Source organism: Rana temporaria, chromosome 10 (genome assembly GCF_905171775.1).
Source record: "Rana temporaria chromosome 10, aRanTem1.1, whole genome shotgun sequence".
Lineage (NCBI taxonomy): Eukaryota > Metazoa > Chordata > Amphibia > Anura > Ranidae > Rana > Rana temporaria.
The window spans coordinates 122,434,039-122,453,729 of NC_053498.1; the positions used below are offsets into that span (position 1 = coordinate 122,434,039).

Consider the following 19,691-nt stretch of genomic DNA (forward strand, 5'->3'; position numbering starts at 1 on the left):
AACAGAAGCGCACCGCCCCAGTATGAACACATTCATTGATTTTAAAGGGAAGCATTTTTCTTGAGCTTTTGAGGTGCTTTTTTAAATGCAAAGGTGCTTGAAAAGCTCCTCAGTGTGAAAGCAGCCTTAGCCCAGGTTCACACTGGGCTGCGGGATTGAAGCCGTGCAAGTTCAGCTGAACTCGCACGGCTTCACTACTGCTTGTCAGTCCTGATTTTGGCTGCGATTACAGAGACATCTGTGCAGGTTTCTGCAGATGCGGCGTCGCACCGATTAGGATGGGGCCATTGCCGGCACATGCCGACGATTTGACATGTCAAATCGCACCAGTGTGATCCAGGGCTTAGCCCAGGTTCGCACTGACAGCTGGATTGAACGCGCATGATTTCATTACCGCATGTCAGTCCCGACCTGGGGGGGCGATTTCAGAGGCATTTCTGCACAGATGTCTTTACAATTTGCACCCTGAAGTCGCCAAAAGTCGTACAGAAACTATTTTTGGGAATCGGTGCCTCACTGCAAAGTCACACCGACCCCAGCGATGCCATTGCCGGCAATAGCCGCCGATTTGGCATGCGATTTACCTTATCAAATCGCATGCAATGTGAACCTAGGCTTGGGGTCATAGAGATTTATTGTGGGGATGTGCCGGCGCATGCAGAGACTACATACAATTAAATCATGTTGACTCAGTATATAATTTCTATTGTTTTTGATTGCAATGTAAATAAAACATCTTAAAATAAAAACAAAAGAAATAATCTGCGCACATGGCCAGCAGGCACCCATGTTGTATATACCACTTGCAATCTGTTGACATAACACAAGCTTGTGCTGCACACTCATCACTTAGTGACTGAGCAATACCCTCCCCAAACTTTGCTCAGCACCCAGCCAGATGTTGCAAGGGTTAATGTGGGCGGTCCTTTTTTTTGTCCTGCCCATGGTGATCACATGTCCCCTGTGGTCACATGGTGTTTCTTTATTCTCATTCATTGCCTGTATAGCTGTTTGGTGCTGTACTGGGAGGGTGTGATGGCACAGTATATAATGCAGAACCCCTGCAGAGCCATGTGATCCTGCAACCAAGAGCCCCAGCACAGCAACCACCCCACCAGGACCTGCTCCATCCCAAATCCTCACCATGAAATCCTCCCTGGCTCCAGCCATCAGGCTGTTCCATGCTGTGTCCAGAGACAGCTGGTAAGAGGGGCAGCGGGGGAAGGGAGAGGGGGGATACAATCAGATAGGAACAATGCATTTACATACAGTATTTCTGTAGAGAATTCTTTAATATCTCATGTACCAGTTGTAGAAAACTGCAACAATCGCTGCTGAATTGCCAATTTCCTTTGTATTTATTCCATTATATTGGAGAAGTAACTATGCCCAAATTTGTAACGGACGCAGCCTGTGTAGCAGCCTTCCCTTGTTAGATTTTCACTATTTAGTGTAATTTAAATCTATTGTTCTCATTTATCAGCGCAGTGCAAAGTTCAGGGTCTGCAGTAATCATCCCGAGCAACCAGCATTCAGCCCTGTCCTGATGAAATACAATAAATAAAATCCGCTATTTTGGATGGCGACGCTTTGATCTGCTTTATGAAATAAAAGCATAAAGTGATAGCGAGCTGCATTAGTGCATTTGTAGTGATATTTATTTTGAAAATGTAATCTGTTGCTGCTTACCAATTCTTAGATGTGATGGCTGCATTTGTTTTTTTGGGCTTTTTTCCTTTTTATTTTCACCTAGTCATGAAGCCAGTAACACACTTCTTGTCTTAGACTCGGTTCACACTAGTGCGACTTAAATGCACTCAAGTTGCATCAAAGTAGTGCAGGAACATTTTTAAAGACGCTCTGACTTTAGGGGCATATATTGAAATGGGTGCCATTGAAATAAATGGGTTTTGACTTGTCATGTGACTTTTTGTGTCGTAAGTGTGATCCGAGCCTTAAGCTTGCCACACAGTAGTAAGACGTTCATATGAAATTTTTTAGGTCATTCAAGGACTTGATGAATGTCATTCCATAGTACATTTAATTGTAATTTGCTTGTAACTATTACATTTGGGATGAATATAATGTCCTCAATGAAAACCACATCAATTGAGAAAACTTCATCCTGCTCCTTAGTTTTCAAATGTAGTGATGAGAAAATACAAACGTAGATTTGACCCCACTAATGATTAGAACATGGAACAAATGTTTTTAAAAATAAAATATTGCAGACAAATTTTATATTGGTAAACAGCCAGCTTTAGGCTGCATTCACACCTGAACGCGGCGTATTGTACCGCGATTTGCCATGACAAATTGCAGCGTTTTGTCCCGCGATTTGCCGCGACAAAACGCGGCGTTTTTTAAGCCTAACATACGCCGGAGGGGTGATAACCATTGCCGGCTATGCCGAAAGCCGCCTGAAAAAAAGGGTCCGGGACTTGTTTTGAGCTTCAGGCGTACGGCGTGAAGATGTGAACCATCTCCATAGCCGACAATGTTAAATCATCCCTCCAGCGTATTGCAGGCTGCAATAGCGTCGGGCTTCAGGCGTTAAAACGCCTAGGTGTGAATGGAGCCTTAGGGTGTCTCAGCTCTCAGTCCTGGACGGAGGAACAACGGAGACACCTTTGGACAGCAGCTTTTTTAAGCAGTTTCAATAGTAGTTTTTCCACTTTTGGGACAAAGGTTCTACATAAAAGAATTTTAGCCGACCATTCTAAGCATCCCTGTCAGTATTAAATGATTTATCTCCACCCTATAACTGCCAGTTTTGCTGATACTGTCAGGATCATGGGGGGGAAAAAAAATAACAAAAAGAAAACAAACGCAGCCATCATGTCTAAGAATTGGTGAGATGCAATATATAAGATTTTTCTTTATATTTATCACTAGTAGAACTACATAGGAGCATTCCTACGAAAATTTCTATCAGAACATTCTTGGGCGGACTGACAACTAATGGGGCTCCCGGGCAATAGAAGATTATGGGGCCCCTGGGCTTACAGATGGCCACCACGCCAGGAGGCAGTGCAGAGGCGGGCAGCTAAAATCTCAGGATTTTCACATCAAAAGCATGTCGGTTTCAGACATATCAGGGACAGATCTAAAAAAACATAGATTTTTACATGCTGTCCTGATTTTACTGAGCCTGGCAACCCTGATGGGGCCCTCGGGCAGTGCCCGAGTGACTCAATGGTCAGTCCGCCCCTGTTGTTACCCAAAGTCCATTAGATTGAATGATGTCCCAGACATATTAAAATGGTTTTATTGCCATATTCCACGATTTTTCCCTGACCAAAAACATTCAGCCTAGGTTCACATTGGAGCGATTTGACATGTCAAATTGCATGCCATATAGGCAGTAATTGCCGGCAATGGCACCATCTGAATCTGTGCCGCATCGATTTCCAAAAGTAGTTTCTGTACTACTTTTGGCGACTTCGGGGTGCGATTTCCATTGACATCTGTACAGAAACGCGCACAGATGTCTCTCAGATCACCTTCAAAGTCGGGACTGACATTCGGGAATGAAATGGTGCGAGTTCACCTTTATAACTGCTGTAAACCTGGGCTCACAGTTAGAATTTTTCTATCCTGCTCCTTCAAATTTTCTTGTCACTATGGTCAAAGACGAATGTCGATTTGACTCCACTAACCATTAATAAACTGACTGAGCGTTTCTAAAACAAAGAATTTTGTTCAAACTTGCAGATGGCAAACCTATGCCTAGTCCCACATTTTTTAACCCCAAGGGAACCCTAGGGGAAAATGTTCAAGTCTCAGGGAACCCCTGCAACATCTTATGGTACATTAGCATGATCCATAGTAAACTTGCAATTTGTTTCGTTCTAAATTCGTCTTTTAATGAATTTTGCTTAATTCGGAAACATCTGAATTAGCGAAAACCCAGTTTAACATTTTTTTTTTCCGAATATTCAGAAATTCCAATATCTGAAATCGCCAACTATTAAATTATAGGCATTGGAATTTCCTTTCAAATTTGGCTGTTGGTGAAAGTAACGAATACGAATTTATCAGAAATTACGAATTATCTGAAATAATGAATGGCACATCTAAACAAATAGAACATAACAAATTAATAATAATAAAAACGATTTATTATTAAATCGATCCGTTCCATTTGTTTAGATGCAGCATTTGTTATTTCCGTAACTTCGTTATTCGTTATTTGTAACTTTGGATAAATTTGTATTAGTTACGTTTACTAATATCCAAACTTGAATGGAAATTCCAATGCCTATAATTTGATAGTTAATATTAGTTATTATTTAGAATTTTTGGATTTTTTCGAATTGCGATCTATTACGAATGACCCAAAAAAAAAAAACAAAAAAAAAAATGAATGAAATGAAAATGAACACTTTTTTTCGACAGTGCACATGTGTAAACAATAGGTTGTAGTAAGGTTATATAAAAGAATAAATAATGTGGTGCACCTTCTGCAGTTGACAGCCGGAACTGGTGGTTAGTGAAATCTTGCCCCCATGTATTGATGATTCCCCCTACATCAGGGGTGCCCAACCAGTGGCCCGGGGGCCACATGTGGCCCGCGGAGCCCTCCAGTGTGGCCCACGACCTCCTGCTCTGGGATGGAATAAAATAGAATACGGTTATTAAAGGTAAGTTTGTTACTAAAATTACAGGGCCAGATTCAGAAAGAGATACGACGGCGTATCTCCTGATACGCTGTCGTATCTCTGAGTTCCGTATCTCTATGCGCCTGATTCATAGAATCAGGTTACGCATAGATATCCCTAAGATCTGACAGGTGTAAGTGTCTTACACCGTCGCATCTTAGGCTGCAATTCCAGGCCGGCCGCTAGGTGGCGCTTCCGTATTATTACGCGAGGAATATGCAAATGAGGAGTTACGCCGATTCAGAAACGAACGACCGCCCGGCGTTTTTTTTTACGTCGTTTGCGTTCGGCTTTTTGCGGCGTATAGTTACCCCTGGGTCTATGAGGCGCAGCCAATGTTAAGTATGGCCGTCGTTCCCGCGACTAAATTTGAATTTTTAACGTCGTTTGCGTAAGTCGTTCGCGAATACGGCTGGATGTGATTTACGTTCACGACGAAAGCATGACTAGTTGCCGACGTCATTTGGAGCATGCGCACTGGGATTCAGTCGCGGCCGGGGCATGCGCAGTTCGTTCGGCGCGGGGACGCGCATCATTTAAATGATACACGCCCCCTACCCGCCGAATTTGAATTCCGCCGGGTAATTTACGCTACGCCGCCGCAACTTTACAGGCAAGTGCTTTGTGAATACAGCACTTGCCTGAAAAACTTGCGGCGGCGTAACGTAAATGAGCTACGCAACGCCAGCAGAAAGATCCGCTGATCTTTCTGAATCTGGCCCACAGTGTGTATATATGGGTATATGTGTTCTGCAGTGGTTACTGGGCTGCATTCAAACTGATCCACAGGTGCAGAGAAGTGCACCCGTGGGTTACCTGCACTGAGCCATAGACTTCTATTACCTGCGAGTAATAGAGCTATAGAGCCGAGTGGGCTGCCATCAACCCGCTCTGCTCATTGTGGCCCGCAACCGGTTACCAAGTCTCTTAAGTGGCCCTTGCTCTTCAAAAGGTTGGGCACCCCTGCCCTACATGGATCAATCTGTTCAGTGTTCCAGGAGCCCTGGTTGAGAAAGGATAGTCCTGCACCAGTAGATTGCAAACAAATGTTCGTAGAAGTATTTGTATGAAAATTCTCGATGATTTGATAAATATCATTCAAAAAGTACCTAAGCATTTTGTTTGCTTCTAACATGTTTTCACTGCACATTCTATGCTGGGCTGTACATTTTCAAGGCGTTGTTGGAATTGTATTTGCTTGTTTAGCAGCAGTAGAGACGGATTCTTGTCCCACGTGAGGAATGCAAAATCATGCTTTCTGGGGAAAAAATATTTAAACAAGACTCTGAGCTCCAAACATGGAGGATGATAATAAGTGAACCTGATTCACACATTAAAGTGGTAGTAAAGTCCACATTTTAATTCTAACATATAGTTGAGCGTATAATAAAGCTATTTGTTTTTTTAAATGCAGCACAGAAATGTGCAACCCCCCCAAAACAATTGTTGGCACCATCAAACTGAATGAAACAATGCAATTAATTTATTATGAATGACAGACAAAGAGCATCCCACCAATGAAAGGCACAGTATAGTAAACAAAAACGCCCCACGATCCGCCGCCGCAAGTTTGGAGGTAAGTGTGTTGTGAATTACCCACTTGCCTCTCAAACTTGCGGCAGCGGATCTTAAATCACATAGATCACGCTGATCTATGTGAATCTAGCCCCATGTGTGTACATCATGATGACTAAAGCACATCCAAGGTATATGTAAATAAGACGCAAAAGAACAAAATGTTAGACCCAAAAACCTACTAATGATAAAAATGAAAGACCTGTGGGTATAGGATGGGTAGTACTGGATCGGTCCATAGTAACAAGAGGTGAAGTCAGAAACTGGTACCCAAGCAGTCCCCACATATTGTGGCATAAACCACTTCGTCAGGGCAGCTACCGTGTTTCCCCCGAAAATAAGCCCGGGTTTTAAATAATTTAATTTTCTTCAACAAAAGACCCAGTAGGGCTTATTTTTGGGGTAGGGCTTGCCATGTGCTTTCTTCTCTCTCCATTTCCCTCCCTCCCTGCCAGAAATCCCCAGTGGGCAGTGGAACAGAGTTAAAAGTGCCTGTAAAATCATAAAATGCACTGCATTACAGCCCTATACAATGTAAAGTGTGCACCATACCTTCCTCTGCGCTTCCGTGACCCGCGTGATCGGTCTTCCCGATCCGAGCACTGCAGAAGGGGGGGGGGGGCCGAGATCCACCGCTGACAGCTGGCATAAGAGGAGGAGCGCAGGGGGGCGATCAGCTGAGCAGTGCCGCAACAATGGTATTCACCACAGAAACATACGGTCTAGACCACACACCACAATCCTTCCAAACTAGGGCTTATTTTTCAGGTAGGGCTTATATTGCAGCCCTCCCCTAAAATCACAGTAGGGCTTATTTTCGGGGAAACACGGTATTAAAAATTTAGATTGCAATTTTCTAGTCACACCTCTTCTATCTTTTAAGGCCTGGTTCACACCTAATATGTGTGTGTGTGTGTGTGTGTGTATATGTATATATATATGTATGTATGTATGTATGTATGTATGTATGTATGTATGTGTGTGTGTGTGTGTGTGTGTGTGTATATATATATATATATATATATATATATATATATATATATATATATATATATATTATTTTATATATTATTATTTTATATTTTTTTTTGTGCATTTTCAGTTTTGCAGAAATAGTTTCCTATGGGTCACGTTCACATCTACGCATTTTATGGAAATGGCCAGGGACGTTTTTCTGTTTTTTGGTTTCATAGACTTTAATGGATTATAAATATGTATTGAAAACACGCAAAATGCACCTGGAATGTGCAAACTGCATAGGTGTGAACCAGGCCTTATGCCACATGGACATTTATCAGTTTAGAAGTCTTCCAGCATAAAATCTCTTGCTTTTCCATACCCGGGGAGCCGCATGTGCTGCATACAACAGCCAATAGGAGGGAATGTCTGCTCTCGGCTGTACTCCTAAATGCTGACTGCTTCCGCATCAGCGTTTACCTGCACGTGCACATATGGCATATTCCCCAAACACAATAGTGATACAGAAGCATTTGGTATCATCAGAGTATGGCTGTGTGCCGCTAATCATTTGTATTGGTGGCTGTAAGGGGCACGTGGGGCTCCATGGACACCAGAAAGTCTCAGGGATTTTACACTTGAGAACTTGTAAGTCGATGACCGTCCGTGTGCATGATGCCTTAAAAAACATTCCTTGAAATGTTTACAGAGGATTCAATGACAGGAACATTAGAAGACCAAAAGGATATCCCTAGCCATTCTTTCCTGTATCTTGTGTGAATCAATGGGGAAGAGTAAGGAATGTTACCACCTCCAGCTTATCTTCGGGGGAGGGAGAGTAATGGTCAGCTGAAAATCATTCAAAATGGCCAGTTGACTTTATCTAAAGATCAGAGGGCAGGAGGCATGTCCATAGACATATTATAATACCCTAAATCAACGGTGACGTCTCCTTTTATCTTAAATGCCCCTGCAGGCATCTACAACTTGGATCTGTTAGCATGTGTTGTGGTGCAAATATCTTCTGTGAACCTAGCCTAAAGCCTCGTACACATGGTCGGATTTTCTATAGGAATTGTGTGATGACAGCCTGTTGGCGGAAAATCCGACCATTTGTGCGCTCCATCGGACAATTGTTGTTGGATTTTTCGTGGACAAATGTTGGATTGCAGGCTTTAAAAATTTCCGTGGACAACGGTCTGTTGTCGGATTTTCACTAGTCCGTCAGACAAAAGTGAAAAGTACAAACATGCATGCGCGGAAACAATGCTCACCAAACACAACATTAGCAAAAGGTGCCCAAAGGGTGGCGCTAAAGACCTGAAAAAACACGTAGTACGTCACTACGTTCATGTTTATTGGCCGACAATTGTGTGCCGATTGTGTGCAAGACAAGTTCCTGGCCAATGCCCTTCGGACAAGTCCGACGCTTTGTCTGCGGAAAATCCGATCGTGTGTACGAGGCTTTAGGGCATGGGTGCTCAACCTGTGGCTCTCCAGTTGTTGCGGAACTACAATTCCCATGAGGCATTGCAAGCCGCTGACAGGTACAAGCATGTCTCCCAAAGGCTGAGGCATTATGGGAATTGTAGTTTTGCAACAGCTGGAGAGCCACAGGTTGAGCACCCATGCTTTAGGCCAACCATACATGATTCGAATCTTGGCCGCTTGAGCAGGACCATTAATGAGCATGCTGAATGTACCCAGTTGATCGCTCAATTGGGTACAACCAGACAGTCGGATTCACTTCCGATTATGGCAAGCAGCTGCTTTAGCTGCTAGCGATAATCACTGTGTTCTTTGGCAGGGGAATCCTTCGGCTGGGAGAAGACTGTGATTATCTCTAGCGGTGCGATAATTGGAAGTGATTCAGGCAGGCTGGTTGTACCCAAGTTGATTGATCAATAAACTGGATACATTCAGCCTGCCCATTAATAGTTTGAATCTCAGCCGGCAGGAGGGATTCCCCTGTTGGTGCTGTTTGTGATGATGAGGGAATTGCAAATCTCTTTTCTGCAACCCCTGGCTGTGGGGGGGGGGAGGGGGGAGCCGTACTAGAAGATCCAATTTTTATCCATATTCAGCCAGACCAATCGGCTTCTGTACAACCACCCTATCTGGTTTTCTCCACTCGATTGGCTCCACAGGCTACAGTCGACAGTGCTTATCGGTGTACTCTGTCTGCAGGGAAGTCTGTTGCACCCCTGCAAAGAGATCCAGATGATCGTGGAGGGGGGGGGGAGAATCTGTTGAATCCTTGCTAAGAGATCCAGTTGTTCAGTAAGGCTTCTGATAGTCCGGCTCATACATATGTGGCCATGTACAGCCCTTCATGGGGCTTTCAGGTTAGGTTGAGGTGTGCGTGTGTTTTGTATAGCGACTCAAGCCAGGCCATTTAGGCTTTTTTTTTTTTTTTGCCAGCAGCCTGAGCATGCCCTGAGCTCTGAGAAGAAGGCAGCTGACTGCTCTGTAACATTTCACATGCCTTTTACAAGTTGGGCTGATAAGTGAACACAGTGTCCAATCTGATTTTATGCAGGAGAGATTTTTTCATTGTGTTATCCTCAGGAAGGAACCTATCCCTTTAAACTCTCCATCATATCACTGTTACAACATCTAGAAACTGCAAGATGCAAACATGTATTCCTTTTCCAAACTTCTATTTCTCCTTTTTCAAACAATCCACCGCTTAGGTCAGCAATGTGTGTTTGTTTGTTTTTTTTGGTGATGACGAGATTAATTTTTAACCAAATAAGCACAAACCTTTGGATTGTTAATATACATTGCCTGCTCCAATATTGCCTGCAGGTCTTTTTAGAGCCGGTTCACACTACGGCGGCACGACTTCGGAGGCGACTCTGCGAGTTGTCCTGAAGACGACTTCAGAGGCGATTAGCAAAATGACTTCTGTATAGAAGTCAATGCAAATCGCCCCGAGCCGCCCCTGAAGTCGTACAAGAACCTTTTTCTAAGTCGGAGCGACTTGCGTCGCTCCTATTAGAACGGTTCTATTGCATAGAATGGGACGCGACTCGTCGGGCACCTGACGAGTCGCCCCAGTGTGAACCGGCTCTTAAAGTAGATGTATACCCTAAGGCCGCATTCACACCTGAGCGTACCGTTTTCGGTCGTTTTTTCCTGCGTTTTGTCACGCATATTAACACATATTGGCGCGTTTGCATACAGCGTTGTCTGACGTTTTTGAACTTCAACGTTTTTTTATTTTAGCCAATAGAAAAAATGCTCATCTTATTCATCATTTGTTGCTATGTTTGTAGATTTTTTTTTTTTTTTTTTTTTATTTTTTTATCTTCATCCTGGGTGAATATTCTATTTCCCAGAACAGATTAAAGCGACAAAACGCCCGTAGAAACGCTTGTTGTCGCGCTAGGTGCTTGAATCGAGCGCTTCCATGGGAATACAAACGTTAAAAAATGCCCAAATCGGCCCGATTTGCGCGACAAAAAAGGGTCCAGAACTTGTTTGAGCTTCAGGCATTTTGGATTGGAGATGTGAACCATCTCCATTGAGATTCAGGCTTCAGGCTACAAAACGCTCAGGTGTGAATGCAGCCTAAGGCAGTGATGGCGAACCTTGGCACCCCAGATGTTTTGGAACTAGATTTCCCAGGATGCTCATGCACTTTGCCGTGTAGTGGAGCATCATGGGAAATGTAGTTCCAAAACATCTGGGGGTGTCAAGGTTCACCATCACTGCCCTAAGGTATTATTCATATGGGCACTGAGGCCCGTAGACCATAAATGGACCATGCAGCTTGAGCCACGAGGTGCTGTGTTCAGGCAGCCCATGTAAGTATAAGGGGATACATCGACTACACAAACTGTTGTCCTAATTTGTCACGTGTGCGGGTAAGCGGCCTCAGCACCTGTGTGAATAAGGCTTAACTAAACACGATTTAGCTTGCTCGGTGTATCATAAATAGTTTGTAATGTCATGCTTTGTAAATAAAAAGGGGGGGAACCTTTTCACCCCCCTTTTTTGTTATGGCTCAGTGCTGCTGATCTGACGGGGCTTTTTTTGCAGTCGCTTCCTGTTTAGATGCACTCAAATGATGGCTAAATGGCATTTTTTACGGCGGGTTTTCCAATGGTGAGAACAGTGGGAAATGCCTGTATAATGTGTCGGCCACTTATAGCCTACATCAGGGGGACAGGTTGACAATTGGCTGAAAAAATAGGATTGTCGCAGGAAGTGCCTGAATGAGGCCCCACATCTGACAGTAGAGCCCAATGCACAGCACACCGCAGTGCAACACAATGCTTTCATCTATGGGTTTTTTTTTCATCGGTTGTGTTGGCAGACCACAAATACTGGACGGACCCTCTGCACACTGATACACCCTTCCCAGCAAACTATGCAATGAAAAACCGGGATATTTAGGTCACATATATTGCAATACATGTTTAAACTGACCAACTCCGTCAAAGTAATCCCTCTTCTGGCCAGTCCTACACTGCCTTGCCACTGCAAATGCTATGATGAACACCATGCCAACCATACATGTACAAGCTATTGGGATTTGAGCACAGGTATGTTTTCTCTGTGTTGGCAGACCATTCACAATGTAACACACATTTTAATATACATTAAAGTGGAACTTCACTCTATCATAATTGACTATTTTTAATCCTTATGCTGCTAGCATTAGTAAATAGATAGGCGAGTATATCATATTTACTTGTGTTAAGATTAGGTGACCCGTCAGAATGTCTAACGGAAGTGATGTTCCGTCACCGCCATCTTGCTACACCCTGCACCCATCCACAGTAAGGATACACTGAGAAGGGGGCAAGCGGACATCTTGTTACACCCACCAGAGATTTGCATTCTACATGTATTTCTAACAGTAAAGTGAGTTTATATAGTGAAATACAGTACTTAGAGATCCGCCTGAATGTTTGCATGTTGAATTTTAAAAGCAGCCAACTTTATCAGATTAGCAAACCTGTGAGATGACCGGGCTCACCGCTGCTATTAAAATTCAACATCCAAACAGTCGGAGTTCTAAGTACAGTATATCACTATATAAGCTCAGTTTACTATTATAAATAAGTGTAAAATGCAAAACTCCGGTGGGTGTAACAAGATGTCCGCTTGCCCCCTTCTCACTGTATACTTACTGTGGATGGGTGCGGGGTGTAGCAAGATGGAAGCGTCGGAACGTCACTTCCGTTTATTGTATCTGACGGAACACCTGCATGCCCAAACTAAGGGCAGATGGATTCCAAGAAGTAAATGCTATACGAATCATCTGCTCTTACTCAAGATGGCCATGGCCAGAGAGGTGTTTTTGAAAGTCATTTCTCAGCAAAATAAACTGCATGGAAACATGAATGGATGGGGAGTTTTCTTTGAATATTAAAATACATTTTAAATAGTGTTTTTAGTTTGTGGTGTTCAGGCACAGTGTACTTCCGCTTTACCATCTGTAAATTAGTGCACCACAATGCAACACTTAAAGTGGAACCAAAGTGGTTCATACTTGCCTTTTCCAATGGTCCCACGCCGGAATCATCTCCTATGTGCTGGTCTTTGGCTGTCTTCATTGGCCGGCGCAGAATTAGGCTGTCATTCTGGCACACGGAGACTGGCCTGTTGCTGTAAGCTGAGCCAGAGCAGGAGAAACTAGCGGATGTCACATTAGGTGAGCAGTGTGGGAGCAATATAGCGGGAGATGAGGGGTCCAAAGAGAGAAGAGGTATAGCAAACCAGAGGATCAGCAGAGCTGGGGGTACTACTGAGTGGGGCGTTGGCAGAGCTGGGGGTACTACTGAGTGGGGCGTTGGCAGAGCTGGGGGTACTACTGAGTGGGGCGTTGGCAGAGCTGGGGGTACTACTGAGTGGGACGTTGGCAGAGCTGGGGGTACTACTGAGATAAGGGTTTTGCTAAACGAGGGTACTGGTGAACCAGGGTTCTACTGACCCCCTTTAACCACTTGACCGCCACGCACACATATATGTTAGCAGAATGGCACAGGCAGGCAATTGGGCGTACGTATTTTGTAGACACTATAACTTTTGCGCAGAGCAATCAATATACGCTTATTGCGATATTCTTTTTTGTGGGGGGGAAATGTAGTACAATTCATATCGGCCTAAATTGGAAGAAATTTTTTTTTTCATATTTTTTTGGGGGGGATATTTATTATGGTAAATATTGCTTTTTTTTTTTTTTTTTTTTTTTTTTTTCAAAATTGTCACTTTTTTATTTATAGCACACAAAATATAACACACAGAGATAGTCAAATAGCTCCCAAAAAAAGCTCTATTTGTGGGGGGGGGGAGGACGTAAATTTTGTTAAGGTACGTCACGCGCAATTGTCAGCTAAAGCGATGCAGTACCGTATCGCAAGAAATGCTCTGGTCAGGAAGGGGGTAAATTCTTCCGGGGCTTAAGGGGGTTAAAACAAATAGAAAATCAACACTTGCAGGACATTTGCCAGGCTTCATTAAAGCTTCAAAAAATCATCACCGAAGCATCAAAAACACATAAAAAAGCATGTTGAAGCGGTAGGTGCTTTAATGTGTGGTAAAGTCAAAGCATATGTAAATGAGCCCCAAGTGTGAATGGACCCTAAAGTGTTCAGCTGGGATACAAGTTTCCACTGACGCACAATAATGAAGTGTCAATTTTTTGACAACAGAATACAGTGATATTGAATTTCATTCTCAAGGCGAATGAAAAGGCTTTGTAATTACACGTTGCTGTTTTATCCTAATTCCTGGCAAAGAAATACTATCGCTAGACAATGGTGACATTTTTATTCATTATAATCAAGTTATGATCTGTAATGAATATTTCACCAGCTTCTGGAAATTGAAAAGATCACTTTAATTAACATTTCCTCTCCATAATATGGTTAAAGGTTAACCAATGAGAAAAGTGTTACCTAATTTCCTCTTAGCACCCCTCCAATCCTGGCCATTCAGCTTTGGTCACAAAGTCTTTTTTAAAGGATTTCCAAGCAGCAGTGCTGTCTGGCCATTTCTATAAGGAGAATCCATTTAAAGGCTACGTTATGTCAATATTTAGGGATAGTTAATGAGAAACCACACTTAAGTTCATGGAGTTTATCAGGAAATATTTTCTTCAGAGGTCCAATTTAGCCAGTTTCATCTTAGTAAATTCCCATTTGTAAACATTGGCTTAACATATGTGCAAAGGTCATCCTGCATAGGTACCATGGATGTAATAGAATGCATGACATTTAGTGTTGGCTTAGGGGGATGATTGCAAGCTGCCCCCAACTGGGCTCGTCCGAGTAAAAATCGACTGGCCAGATTTAATTTAATTGGCTAATTCCTATTGGTAGTTAGGGCATCAAGGACCGCCTTCTTTCCACAAATGTGGAGAAGGCCTTCAGTAGAGTTGTCTGGGGATTTTTATTTGTTATGTTTGATAAAAAAAAATTACTTTCTTCCTCGCATGACTATTTGGATTGCCAGCTTGTACTCGAACCCAAGTACTAAGCTCAAAATCAATGGCCTTCAGTCCTAACCCCTGCTTATTAGTAATGAGACACAACTGGGGTGTCCGCGTCCCTTGTTGTCAATCACGCTCTTTATCAGAGAAATTCATTCTTTGCCATGCTTTTCAGGTGTCGGAGCGGGTATAAAAGAACATTGTGGTTTCAGCATTTGTTGATGGTCTTCTAAATACCATTTCCCAACCACAGTCTACAGTTTAACAACTTCTCAAAGCTTGTTTGAACCCTTTAAAACGAATTGCATGCAAATTGCAAGACATCACTGTAAAAAGGAGAACCAGTAGAGGGAGAAGACATCACCCGAGATTATGTACCCCATACTCATTCACATAGGGTGGGGAACCCCTTGTTAAAGCGGGGGTTCACCCTTAGAGGGCACTTTTTCCCCTTAGATTCCTGCTCGTTTTCTCTAGGGGAATCGGCTATTTGTTTTAAAATATGTGCAGTACTTACCCGTTTACGAGATGCATCCTCTCCGTCGCTTCCGGGTATGGGCTTCGGGAATGGGCGTTCCTTCTTGATTGACAGGCTTCCGAGAGGCTTCCGACGGTCGCATCCATCGCGTCACGATTTTCCGAAAGAAGCCGAACGTCGGTGCGCAGGCGCAGTATAGAGCCGCACCGACGTTCGGCTTCTTTCGGCTACGAGTGACGCGATGGATGCGACCGTCGGAAGCCTCTCGGAAGACTGTCAATCAAGAAGGAACGCGTGTTTTGTATGTTTGTTTTTTGTTTGTACAGCGCAGCATACTACCGTATATACTATGCCGACCCGAATATAAGCTGAGGCATCTAATTTTACAATAGAAAACTGGGAAAACGTATTGGCTCGAGTATAAGCCTAGGACAGGGATATGCAATTAGCGGACCTCCAGCTGTTTCAAAACTACAAGTCCCATCATGCCTCTACCTCTGGATGTCATGCTTGTGGCTGTCAGAGTCTTGCTATGCCTCATGGGAATTGTAGTTCTGCAACAGCTGGAGGTCCGCTAATTGCATATCCCTGGCCTAGGGTGTCCATCTGCATGCCTCACTGTGTCCATGACTAGACTTACGTTTAACATGGGATATATATATTAGGGGTGCCCGGCTTTGGAAAATCGGTGCTCCCAGGTCCCCCAGACAGCAAACTTTGTAGAGGAGAACTGGGGCTACATGTGTGCCAAGTTCCGGGTCCAGGGGACCTACGACCGGCCGGTACCGGGTCCCCAAAGTCACCAGAGAAATTACCGTTTAACATGGGAGTCTATGGAAGGGGTGCCCGGTTTGAAAAATCTGTGCTCCCCGGGCCATAGGTCCCCCTGGACAACAAACTTTGCACACTTGTAGAGGAAGAGTGTGCCAAGTTTGAGGTCCAGGGGACCTACAGCCGGCCGATACCGGGTCCCCAAATCTGGGAGATCAGGCGCAAAAAGGTGACTCGAGTATAAGCCATGGGGGGCATTTTCAGCACATAAAAAAATGTGCTGAAAAACTCGGCTTGTACTCGAGTATATACGATACTTTGAATTATGATTATACTGAGCACAAACTTATGGGAGTGTAATTGGTGCCAGCAGCTGAAATTTCTGCAGTTATGCAAGGCCCCTTTAATTTAAATGGGTTGCGTTTGGTGGTGGTACCAATTGTCAAACGTGACAGGGGGCATTATTTTTGCCATGATGTGTACAATCCCATGCTACCCCTCTATTTTTTTTCCAACCGACCCTCCCCAACTGCAAGAGTAAACAAGCCCTTACCGTGTTGGCTATAGATTTTCATTTTTTTTCTTAATATTAGACGTTGAATTTATAATAATTTTTTATTATTATATATCGGTCATTGCGCTCTATCTATACACCCCATTACACAAGACCCAGAGAGCAGTGTGATGTGCAGAGACGACTTCACTATTCTTGTGGTCTGGACAGATTTGCTGCATCTGGTGCAGAGATTGAGTCACCCTGTCATGTGACTGGCCGGGAGTGACTTTTCGGAAACATTGTCTGACATTTGGAAAAATGTGGTTCTTTGTCACTCGCAGCCTCACTGACCCACTCATTCCATAGTGCTGTGCAAAGATGATCGTAATGCAACCCATAGAAACGACTTTCACATTTCCAGAGACCAAGAGAGCGTACAATGTAGTTGAGATGGATGGATTGAAGAGGCAAAGGAGATTTTTGCAGCAGAACTAGCACTGGCAGACAATTCACTTGTATGTATACCCCAACAATGACGTTTTTATTTGCTCCCTCCTGATAGTTTAAACCATCTTGTTTTATCTGCTCAAAGTGTGAAAAAACAGTTGATCCTGCCTGAAATCTTGTGAGCTGATAACTTCCTGTGCTCTCTGCCTGCGCTGGCTGTTATTGGTTCCATTATTCTCAGTTCTCTCTGTGGGTTACAGAATCCCTCCTCCTAAGTTATGCTGCTTCACCATAGATGCAGTGCAGTGAGTATTGTCATCCTTGGACAGGATGTGTGTTTTTTAGCAGGACCAGCAGGCACAATAAAGCAGAAAGAAAGGAAAGTTAACACAACCACCACATCTAAGAATTGGTAAGGTGCAATAATTACATTTTTGGCTTTAGACATATTTCATTAAAGTTTTCAGAGTTTTCATTTCAAAAATGTCTGTAAGGATTGTTAAATGGAGAGCACTAGGAATTTCTCCACCCCAAACTCACTCATCCAGGTCTTTTTATGGACCTTGCTTTGTGCACTGGTCCCAATCATTTGGTAAGGGGTTATGGTGTGGGGTTGTTTTTCAGGGGTTGTGCTTGGCCAGTGAAGGGAACTCTTAAGGCATCGGCATACCAAGACATTTTCGACAATTTTATGCCCCCATCTTTATGGGAACAGTCTTTGGGAATGGCCAGTGGCAGCTGCTCCATTAGGGGCGCAGGGGTCCCCCCCAATTTATGCACCCGACCCCTAATCTACATGTAAGGTGCCAGACCCATTACTTTCAATGGGGTTGTTTGTGTTTTTTATTTTTTTTATTTTTTTTGAAGCACGTGATTAGAGCCTAAGGCTCTGATTGGCTTAAAGGGTGGTTTTGTGGCACAGAGCACTGCGCCCTGAGCCCACCCAGTTGTGGGACAATAGCAAATTTAATATCCGCTATTGTCTTCCTGCTTCTTCTCCTGGCCAATCAGGAAGTGGGTCTTAAGACCTGATTGGCCGAGAGGAGTAGTGGCCATATTGGCCGCTGAGAAGACGCAGGGTGAAGCCGCTGAGGAGGAGATGCAGGAAGGAGCCAAAGCTGCTCGCGACCTAGACAGTGTCACGTGATGGGGCCACCCATGACCCCGCCCCCTCTGACGCAAGGGAGAGCCCAGGCTTTCCCAGTGACAGGTGCGTCAGAGGGGGACAGGGTCATGTGACGGGTGGCCCCCGCCCTCACCTACATAAGAGCTGTCACTGGCTGAAGCTGCGTCATTCACCCGGGCTGTCCCCTTAGTTAAAGGGGTCTTCCAGATTCCGATAAGCCCCCCGCCCGCAGACCCGCACAACCACCGGGCAAGGGTAGTGGGGATGAGGCCCTTGTCCCCATCAACATGGGGACATGGTGCTTTGAGGGGTCACAGACCCCCAAAGCATCCTTTCAATGTTGAGGGCATGTGGCCTGGTAAGGTTCAAGAGGGGGGGGAGCTCTCTCGTCCCCCCCTCTCTTTTCCTGCGGCCTGCCAGGTTGCATGCTCGGATAAGGGGTCTGGTGTGGATTTTTGGGGGGGAACTCCATGCCATTTTTTTTGGGGGGGTGGAGTTCCCCTTCAAATCCACACCAGACCTGAAGGGTCTGGAATGGATATTTGGGGGGAACCCCGCTTTTTTTTTTTTTTGCCGCGGGGTTCCCCTTAATATCCATACCAGACCTGAAGGGCCTGGTAATTGAATTTGGGGGGACCCCCACGCTTTTTTTTATAAATTACTTTTCTCCGAATGGCCGGGAGCCGACAATTCATTATAGCCGCGAGTGATTTTAAATTACACTTTTCTTTTTTTCCCTTCAGACACTTTGTGCAGGGACAGTTCTAAGCACGGGAAACAAGCGCTACCTCACAGGCATACTATACACCCCCCTAGGTACGAAATTTAAAGGAATATTTCACTTTTATTGTTTCACTTTAAGCATTATTAAAATCACTGCTCCCGAAAAAACTGCAGTTTTTTTAAAACTTTTTTCTTTGCATTGATACATGTCCCCTGGGGCAGGACCCGGGTCCCCAAACACTTTTTAGGACAATAACGTGCATATTGACCTTTAAAATTAGCACTTTAGATTTCAAACGTTCAAGTCCCGTAGACTTTAACAGGGTTGTAAAGTTCACACAAACTCTTGGTCGGTTCGCACCAGAACCTGCGAATAGAACGGGGGGGGGGGGTGTTCGGCTCATCCCTACAAATAAACTTTAAAAACATTTTATACATTTTTCTAGCGTGTCATTAAAGTGGTTGTAAACCTGCAAGACAAAGACCTTAGATCGACGCTGTTGCAGCGGTCCCCGCACACCGATATGACTGGCGACATGTCTCCCAGATTTATTTCCGGGTTCACGGGCTGTGGCGCTGAGATAACGTCACTCCCACACCTGCACGCGGGAGCCGCCAGTCAAAGCACAGGCCCTAAAGAAACGGCATGAGCGGGTCGTTTCTTCAGGGCACATGCACCAATTTAAGTTGGCAAGCGTACACAGTGAATTTCTCCTAGACCTAAACGGTGCCTTATTTTAGGCTTACCTGTAGGTAAAAGTGGTGTAACTAGGTTTACAACCACTTTAAGGATAATACCATTTCAATTTGCATGACATTTCCTATCTATAGATAAATGTCTCCTGTGATATCAAACAATAATTTTACAAAGGTCACTTCCTTCGGTACCTGTGTTAATTTATCCAGAACGCAACATCCGTACACCTGCGTCAACCGTGTATACAAATAATGAATAATCCACAATGGTAAATCCATGTTATCTTAAACAGATGATGCATGACTGTATTTTACTA

At 44.1% G+C, this 19,691-nt stretch overlaps 1 protein-coding gene across 2 annotated transcripts in view; it reads left to right on the forward strand.

Moving 5' to 3' along the window:
* Window positions 1-968: 968 nt before the first annotated feature.
* Window positions 969-19,691, forward strand: part of SLC37A2 (solute carrier family 37 member 2) — a 69,821-nt gene continuing 51,098 nt past the window's right edge. The window contains exon 1 of one of the 2 annotated variants that reach the window (XM_040326168.1): window positions 969-1,203. In XM_040326168.1, coding sequence (XP_040182102.1) covers window positions 1,145-1,203 — 59 coding nt within the window. In that variant the 5' untranslated portion in view covers window positions 969-1,144. The remainder of the gene's footprint in view (window positions 1,204-19,691) is intronic. The other variant, XM_040326169.1, reaches the window with a different exon arrangement.